The sequence below is a fragment of the Petaurus breviceps genome, unplaced genomic scaffold (assembly GCF_028583685.1).
Source record: "Petaurus breviceps papuanus isolate PSGF00001 unplaced genomic scaffold, PetGlider_PUasm1.0 37, whole genome shotgun sequence".
In the NCBI taxonomy this organism is placed as follows: Eukaryota; Metazoa; Chordata; class Mammalia; order Diprotodontia; family Petauridae; genus Petaurus; species Petaurus breviceps.
This window is the reverse complement of record NW_027186296.1, coordinates 108,176,903-108,186,537: the sequence shown is the minus strand read 5'-3', so window position 1 is coordinate 108,186,537 and position 9,635 is coordinate 108,176,903. Positions and strand designations below refer to the sequence as shown.

Sequence of the window (9,635 nt, the reverse complement as noted above, 5' to 3'; positions counted from 1 at the left end):
TTAGGACAATTTCTTCCTAAGGACCCTAATGTAAATTTCATGGCATTAGATTTGGTCCATTGTTCTAGCATGTCAAGATCTTTTTAGATCCTAATTCTGTCGTGCATTATGTTAACAATCTCTCCAAGCTTTGTTATCTACAAATTTGACAGCATGCTTCCTATGCAGGTTTCTTACGATAAAGGGGAAGCTAGGTGGCAGCGTCAGGAAGAGCTCAGTTCAAATCCAGTCTCAGACACTTACAAGCTGGATGACCCTAGGCCAGTCATTTAACTTGCCTGCCCTAGTTTCCCCATGGGTAAAATGGGGATAACAGCACCTACCTTGTGGGGCAGCTGTAAAGCACATAGTAAGCACTCTATAAATGTTAGCTATTATTATTACTATCATTTAAATCAGAAGAAGAAAGCTGCAGGTAAATGGGATAGCTCACAGGCTTTCACTGCTTTTCAGCAGGGCTTCACAAAGACGAGAAACGTAACTGGATGGGATTTTGGTGTGGGAAGATAACGAGTATTCATTAAGCGCCTACTATGTGCCAAGCACTGCACTTTTAGAAACGTCTTCTACTGGGCGCTCTGGATGAAGGTATTTGCAAATAACCCGCCACAGGCAATCATTTCGGTTCATGCGGTAACAAGTTGCAGATGATTGGAGGGGGAGGGAGTGTCGGCAGGAGGGGAGAGGGGAGGGAGAAAAGAAAGGGGAGGAGAGAGCAGAGAAAGGGAGGGGAGAGAATGGGGGAGGGGAAGGATGAGCCTATAATATGTGCGTCTGCTTATATCCGTCAGGGCTGGTTCTAAAACGGGGTGTTCCAAGCCAAAGCACCCTAACAGGCCGTGGGTCGCTGGGCAGCGGAAGCTGCTGCGGGGCGCTGGGGCACGTTCACCTAGCAAGGTCCAGCGTTCGCGAGAGCTCGAGGCCGTCCCTTCCGGCACCCTGGTTTCCCACCGGTCACTTTAGGCGAGAGGACGCGGCGGCAGCGGCCTTTGGCGGGAGCCGAGGCCGGTGCTTTTCCCCAGTGGCACCAGCGGCGGCGGGGGTAGGCGGAAGAAGCCCCTAAGATCCGGTGTCCGGGGGAGAGCGAGGCTGGAGGGGCGGTTCCCGTGAGGCTGTGCGGCTGCGACCATGGAGCCGGCCCAGCAGCGGCTCTCTCAGGCGGTGCGTGGTCGCTGCAGCGTTGGGGGCGGGGCCGGGGGTGTGTGAGCTAGGGGAACCTGGGCGAGAGCTGCGGGAGGAGAGGCGGGGGTGGCCACGCCGACGGCAGCTGGACCTGTACAGCCCTGACCTTTTATGGTTCCAAACAATCAAGGGCTTTTGGAAGCGGGGACGAGAGGCTGGACCCCGGCCTTCGGGGTGAGGGAGGGCAGCTGGAGCCCCTCCCTCATCCACCTCCTCCCTCTTCCCTTCCCGACACTTGGCCCCGCAGAGGCCGGCACTAACCGCAGTACCAAGACTCTCGAATCGCCCTCCCGCCCTCAGGGAGCTTCCTGCGGGCTCGGAGTGGGGGAGGGGGCTGCGTCAGCTTGGGAGGCGGTGACGTCATGGATGGATCCCGGCCTGGTTTCCCATTTTACGAAATTATTATTCTATAACCCGGGGCGCCGGGACCCCAAACCAAAAAACCCAGACGGCCACCGGCAGGAGGACTTGTCCTCATGGACACAACCCGTAACCATGTAGGGACATACCAGGACAGCGGAGAGAAGGGGGAGGCTTTAGCAGCGGCGGGAGGGGAAGGGGCCGAGTGCCCGGGACGCGGGAGAGGATCCGCTAGTGAGCCAGCGTGGCTCCATACTTGACTGGCAGAACCGAAGTGGGTTCACGCAGGGATACCCACCTCCTAGGGTTGTTGTGAAGAAAGTGCTAGTATTTGCTATTATTATCAATAACCTAAAAAGTTGTTTAAATTTCGAAGATCAGATTCTGTTACGAAGACCTCTAGGAGTTAGCACTGTGAAAGAGTTGATTTTTATTCCTCAGTTCCTTCTTTTGTAACTTTTCCTTTTTACACTGCATTTTCCTTGAAATATTAAAACAAAAGCTTAGTATATTTCTTTAACCTCACTTTGTCCCTTTCAACAATCAGTCTTACAGATGCCTGTCACTAAGTCAGATGGCTTAGGGTATGAGGGTAAGGACCGAGCATTTTAGGTTATAGTTGCTAGGTAATTGTTCGTTGAATTGAAATGTGTGTATAGTAGAGCTTTAGCTATCGTCACTGAAAACTGAATTGAAAGAGAGCATGTCTAAGAACGTTAAAAAAACAAAAACAAAACCATGCAATGAAATACATGTTTGAAAGATGCTTTGTCATTTTGATGAAATAATTAATTTTGCAAGGATTCATTTAAAATTTAATATTAGAGTCAGCAAGCATATATCTACTAATTGCCACTACCCTGGAGGTTATTTAGCCTTATTTTTATGAGGAGAAGAAGCAAATGACTAACAATTTCACATCTGAGATTTCTTTCCTGTGAAAATAAGCAATTCCTAGATTGGTACTCATTCATCCACATATCCAGCTTGTTAGAAGTGATGATTATGAGTTTTGATGAAAAGATTATGTTTATTATATTCAGATTAGGCAGAAAAAGTTACATAAAAGAGGTTTAAGTTTTTTAAAATGGTAGGTAAAGGATTAATAAGCACTTTATTGACCATATAGAAGTTATTGTATAGGATGATAACTGTTTCACTGATTACACAAGAACACCTGGGAATAGATTTCATGGGGTCCATAAATCTGGATAGGAAAAAATACATCTTTATTTCAATATAATTTTTTTAGTAATCTTTTGTATTTTATGCATTTGAAAACATTCTGAGAAGATTCCTGAATTTCACCAGAAAGGTGCCAGGCACAGAAAAGATTGAGCCATTGTGTTATAACTAAATGATATCTTGAGAACCTTCAATATCTTATCTAGACCCAATGACAATAATGCTTATACTTTTAACTTGAGCACTTTCATAGATCTCATTTATAAGAAATACTTTCAGGGGTACAAGCTGTAACCTGTCCCTGCCTTCTCCTCTGTTCATAAATCCACCATAGGAGGTCCACCCCTAAATTCAGTAGGCTTTCCTCTAGACTTCTTAATGCTATATTAGTAGCAATAGATTATGTTGCCTGTTATCTCTTGACCTGTCTATGTAATAATAATAAAAGCCAACATTCATACAGTGCTTTAACATTTACAAAGTGCTTTATGTTTATGATTTTACTTGATTCTCACAACAACCCCAGGGAGGAAGGTGCTGTTATTATTCCCATTTTAGAGATGAGGAGACTGCTGTTGAGAGAAATTTAAGGACTTGAGCTGGGTCACACTGCTAGTGAGTATCTGAGGCTGGATTTGAATTGTAGTCTTCTTAACTCCAAAACTGTCATTCTTTTAAGTCAAGTTTTCCAGTCTTATGTTTTTTAATTAGATTGCTTCACATGTGCAGTTTGTCATTGGTATTGTGTTGTAGCCAATGTATACTCAACATGAGTAATATTATCCTATTTTCTGAAGAAAGTTTTAGTATAGATAGTATGATCATAAAGCAAGAACTTTGTTGTAATTATGCAACATAATATTTTTTTTTTGGAGGGCAATTGGGGTTAATTAACTTGCCCCAGATCACACGGCTAGTTTTTGTGTTAAGTGTCTGAGGTCGAATTTGAACTCAGGTCCTCCTGACTCCAAGCCCGGTGCTCTATTCACTGCGCCACCTAGCCACCCCAATGCCACATAATATTAATGATGATAATTTGTTGTTCATTTGTTTTTCAGTCATACCCAACTCTTTGTGACCCCTTTTGGGGTTTTCTTGTCAGAGATACTGGAATGGTCTGCCATTTCCTTCTCCAAATAATAATAATAATAATAGTTAACATTGATAAAGTGCTTTAAGGTTTGCAGAGAGTTTTACAAATATTATCTTGTTTTCTCCTCACAGCAACCCTGGAAGGTAGGTGCTGTTATTCCTATTTGACAGATTAGGAAATTAGGGCAATCAGAGGTTAAGTGACTTGTCCAGGGTCACACAGCTAGTGTCTCAGGACAGATTTGAAATCAGTCTTTCCAACCCCAGGACCAGCATTTCTGCCCTCTGTGCCATCTAGCTGCATTTTATTATTTATTAAACTTATTCTGTAAAAATTGTCTCAACCTAAATTTTATATAATTTCAGACACAATTTCAAATGTTAGTTCACATTATTAAATAATTTGTAGCCAATTCCTCATAGTAAGGTTACAAGCAATCAATTTCTGTATTTCTTTTCAGATACATGGCCATGGAAGCTATGACTCTGATTTTAGTGATGATGAGAACTGTGGAGAACCTAAAAAAAGAAAAAGGTACCTAATTCTTATCTTAAATTTTGTGCAGAATATGTGTATGCCTCTGCAGATGATTGTATCTCTAATGAATAAAATTTCTTTCCAGTGAGCTGTGATGCTTTGACTCAAATGCTGAGAACTGTTTTGAAAAATTAAGAAAATGATGTTGGTGCTATAGGATGGATTTGTTGGCAGTGTATGTTTTTCAGAAAACAGAAGGAAAAAAGATCAAAGCTGTTAGGTCCATCTGTTGCATATATTATTCATTTATGAAACATGCTTTGCTTAAGATTTTGTTAACTCTGAGAATTTGCCTGTTCTATTTTCTTTTCTAATGCCTTGCTGCAAAATGAAAGCCAAGAGTCTAAGGCCAAGTTCAAATGGTAACTTGGATGAATGGACTGAGCCTTTGATTGTAATTAAGATGGGTAGAGAGAATCTAGCTGATTAATTCAACTGGGGCTTTTGGGTGGCTGTACCTTGGCAAGATCACCATGTTCCAAGGTCCCTTAGCTTTGTAGGTTTAGAAATTTGACTTTATAAATTCATCAGGCGGTGATCAAGTTTTTAGGGACTTATTCACATTAACCAAATTCAGAAGAGACTGATTTAGGTTGTCAGTTTATTAATGTATAATGAAAAATATATACTTCTTAACAGTAACTGGAATCTGTCATATGTACACAAGACATATGTGTAGATATATTTACTAATACCAAATTATAGTTAAAAAGGTTACTTATTGAGAATAGAATTAGGACAAAGGGAGTTTGAAGTTCTTCAAGGAGCATTTCTGTCACATTGTGGTAGCTTGGTGAATTGCCTTGCTCCATTCCAGAAATTTTTTTTTTATAAGACAGAAGCAAAACATTTATTCAGGCAACAGAAAGCCAAATCCCAGCACCAGAAAACTGAATCTATCATAGCAACAAAGAAGTTAATGCACTGTATCACTGCAAGAAGCAACACCATCCCAAAGCCTTCCCACAAACAAACACTTAGAATACTACCTGTCTCCTTGCCTGAATCTTCTCCCTCCCTTCACCCTAACTGCTCTGACTTCCAGCTTCCTCTCAGCTCTGCTCCACCCTCCCTGCTTCACTCAAACTTGTCCCACCACAGGCTCCCTGTGATTACATTCTGCCTATTAAGAGGCAGGGAAGATCTTCAAATTACCATTCCCATTACCTATGGACAATTATGCTAACAGTTTTCCTAATATTGAACCAGCCCTGCATTCCTGCTATAAATCCCACTTGGTAATAGTATATTATCCTCATACTAAATTATTGTAATATCTTTGTTAATATTTTGTTTAAAATTTTTGCATCAATATTCATTAGGGAAATGGGTCTATAATTTTATCTCCCTGTCTTGGCTCTTTCTAGTTTAGGTATAAGCACCATATTTGTATCATAGAAGAAATCTGATAAGACTCCTTCTTTGCCTCTTTTCCCAAATAGTTTATATAGTATTATTCTTTAAATGATTGATATAATTCACTTGTAAAGTCATCTAGCCCCTGGAGATTTTTTCTTATGGAATTCATTGATGGCTTGCTCATTTTTTAATAAGATGGGGTTATGTATTTTATTTAACTTTTCAGTTAATCTGAGCAATTTATAGTCTTAAATATAAAGATTATTCTTTTTAAAAAATTTTTTCAAATGCTTTATTAACTTCTAATTTACATCATTCATTTCCACGAGATTTTGAGTTACAAATTTTCTCCTCGTTTTTCCCCTACCCACTGCCCCAAACAGAAATTTTCTATTACCAGCTTTTATTGTCTAGAATCTTGGAGTTTGTCTTCCTTTGGATTGTGCTAGAGAAACAATATAAACATTCTTTACTAGCCAACTTTTGATGTTATTTATCAAATTTATGACTTTACCTTAAGTTATAGTTTCCCAGATTGCATCATTGTATAGTGAAAAGGGCACTAGTTTTGGAGTCAGAGGACTTGGGTAGAGTTGTGGCTTTGACACTTCTTTGCTGTGTGACAATGAGTATGTCAGTTTCTTTAAACTTCAGTTTTCTCATCTCTAAAATGGGGATAATGGCGCACACATTTATATAGTGTTTTATCTCTTTACTGCCCACCTCATGGGGTCAAGTAAAGTGCTCTGTAAACCTTAAAATACTATACAGAAGTGAGTTACTATTTTGAATTACACTTTAGAATATTGTTTTCTTAATGAGATTTTAGGGATACACCCTCCACTCAACAGCATTTTCTTACCTAATCAGAATTTCTTAGGACGTTTTACTTCTGGCAAGATTTTCATAGATAACTAATCCATCCATTTATTTAAATTGTTCTAAACAGTCAATCAATTTATTCCACTTTGTGATCAAGAATTTTGAAATTCCTCCAACCAACTATAACCTCCTATCTCTCTTTATGCCTCATTCCTCCATATTTCTTTATGCCTCATTCCTCCTAAACCTGTTCTTCATTCTCACCATGACTTCCAGTTTACCTCTCTTCTCACATGCTCTCACCCCCAGTCTGACTTCACTTTCTTGTCTTCTCAGTCTTGATTCTGTAGTTAATCAGCTCAGCATTACTTTCAATTACCTTTTACCCTTATCTTAATGTGGCTTATGCTTTATCCAACCCCAGTACTGATTTACCTCCTTGCTGTCTGTCCCTTCCATTCCTATTCTCATGCTGCTGAGTGGTGCTGAAGGAAGTCACATTGACTGGGTCCACTACAAAATTATGTTATGTAATGTCAATTCACTCTGTCTCTAATATTCACTCTCCTTGTTTTTTGGTTCCTATCTAGCTGCGTACAAACATGCCCAGGTCTTCCTCATCCTGAGATAATTCCCACTAGACCCTTCCATCTCTCCAAACTACCATTCTTTACCTCTCTACCCTTTCATAGTCAAAAGCCTAGAGAAAGCTGTTGATATTTGTTGCCTCCATTCCCTCTCCTCTTTTCTCCATTTATTCTCTTCTCAGCCCCTTGTCATATGGCTTCCAACCTCATCTCTTAATTGAAGCTATTCTTTCCAAAGTGATCTCTTGCTTTCCAAATCTGATAGTCTTTTCTCAGCATTTAACCTTCCTGACCTTTCTGCAGCATTTTACATTGCAGATCCCTCTCTCCTGAATCCAGTTACCTTTTTGGGTTTTGTGATACTTATCTCTATTTGTTCTCCTAACTTTTCATTCCTTTTTAGTCTTTGTTGGATCATCATCCAAATCCTGCACCCTAACTGTGGGAGTACCTCCAAGGCTCTGACCTGGGCCTTCTTTTACCACACAGTCTTTCTCAGTGATTTTATCAACTTTCTTGGGGTTTGGTCCTTCATTGCAGGTATGTCCCAGATCTATACATTTAGCCCTAATCGCTCTTGAGTTCTAGTCCTTTGTCACCAAGGCATTTAGAACTAGATAATTTCAAATTCGGCATATACAAAACAAAACTCATTATGTTTTACTTTAAGCATTCTAGCCCCCCCTTCTAATTTCCTTATTTCTGTTGAGAGTTCCACCTCAGTCACTTTGAGTCATCCTCCCTTCCCCTTCCCCTTCCCCTCACATATCCAGTTGGTTGTCTTGTCACTTCTGCCCCTCTGCCTGTCTTGCATTCATCCTCTTCTTTCCACCCTTATAGCCTCTACCAAGCTTACATCATCTCTTATCTGGACTTTGACAGTAGCTCCTTAATGGTCTGATCTCTGGTCTATCCCCTGTCCAATCCATCCTCCATGCATCTGCCAAAATGATAGGTCTGATAATACCATTTTCCCCACCCTATGCAATAAGCTTTGTTGGTTTTCTTTTACTTCAAATCAAATACAAACTCCTTTGGCTTTTAACATCTTCACAGTTGTTCCAGCCAGTTGTTGACAGTTGGGCATTTAGTCCTGGGCCTGGAGTCGAGAAGCTCTGAGTTAAAATCCAACCTCAGCAACTTACTAGATGTATGATCCTGGGCAAATCACTTTACTTGCCTCAGTTTTCTTTCACTTTAATATGGCGTTAGTAGCACTGATGTCATAGAGTTGTTGTGAGGATGAAACAAGATAATATTTGTAAAGTTCTTAGCACAAATTACATAAATACAAATGTTTATTCCCTTCCCTTCCAGCCTACCTTTTATTATACATCACTCCCCTTCATGTAATCTAAAGTCCAGTTAAACATACCTTTTTGCTTTTCTTCATATATGACATTCTCCTGTCTCTGTCCCTTTGTACAAACTATCCCTCATCCCTAGAATACCCTTCCTTCTACCCTTTACCTGCTAGAGTCCATAGCTTCCTTCAAAGCTTAGCACAAATGCCACCTCTTACATAAAGTTTTCCCTGATTTCTCCTAGCTTTCTACATTTAAAAAAATGTATCTATATGTGCTTAGTTTCTTTCCTCACATATGTCAGCTCCTTGAAGACAGGGGCTGTTTCATTGTATTCTCAGTGCCTAGTGCATAGTAGTGTTTAATAAATGTTTGACCCTTGAGTGTTTCCAGACTAAGGAGGTGTACCTTATATGAGGGCTCTAGCCTTCAATGTATTGGCAGCAAATAATTTTTTTTTAATATGAGAACAGTCTAGCCCTGGAGTTGTCCACAGATGCATGCTGCTGTCAGCATATTATATCACTTGGATTTTACTGGACAAGTTAAGTCAATTTGAGGGTGTTATCATACTTTGTGCTATGTGGATTGCATTTTCATTGCTAACCTCAACAATTGAAGTAAGATGTCACCTTCCAGGGGCGGCCAGATAGCACAGCAAGTAAGAGCACTGACTCCAGTGTTGGGATGACCTGGAGATCGAATCCTGGGCTCAGACACTTAGCGCCCACCCAGAAACACCTGGCCGTGTAACCTTGAGCAAGTTACTTAACCCCAGTTGCTTAGGGGTAGCCAGGTGGCTCAGCAAGTAAGAGCATTGGCTCCAGTGTCGGGATGACCTGGGGATCAAATCCAGGCTCAGATACTCAGCACCACACCCAGAAATAATAATAACTGGCCGTGTAACCTTGAGCAAGTTACTTAACCCTGATTGCTTAAAAAAAAAAGATGTCACCTTCCATTAATTTTTGTGTTGTTTAACTGGACATGCAGATGTTTTTTACAACAAAGCTTTATACTATAGAAAAATGTTTTCAGGATTCCACCATCTTCCATTTTTTATTGTTATTCAGCACAGTAGAACTATGCTGATGTTTTCTGGAATACTACAATTTTTGGAATATTATCTTTCTATTTAGTATATAATAGGATAATTCTAAGAATGAAGACTTAAACCTGGAAAGGGATCAAGTCACATTACCTTAT

At 40.4% G+C, this 9,635-nt stretch overlaps 1 protein-coding gene across 3 annotated transcripts in view; it reads left to right on the top strand.

Annotated features, from left to right (window-relative positions):
• Positions 1–698: 698 nt before the first annotated feature.
• The window catches only part of LOC138169626 (protein FRA10AC1), a 65,204-nt gene continuing 56,267 nt past the window's right edge, over positions 699–9,635 (top strand). Inside the window, exons 1-2 of one of the 3 annotated variants that reach the window (XM_069099265.1) lie at positions 699–1,161; positions 4,281–4,354. In XM_069099265.1, the coding sequence (XP_068955366.1) occupies positions 1,129–1,161; positions 4,281–4,354 (107 nt within the window). In that variant the 5' untranslated portion in view covers positions 699–1,128. Of the gene's footprint in view, positions 1,162–1,193; positions 1,680–4,280; positions 4,355–9,635 lie in introns of those variants that run through there. The other 2 variants (XM_069099263.1, XM_069099264.1) reach the window with 2 other exon arrangements.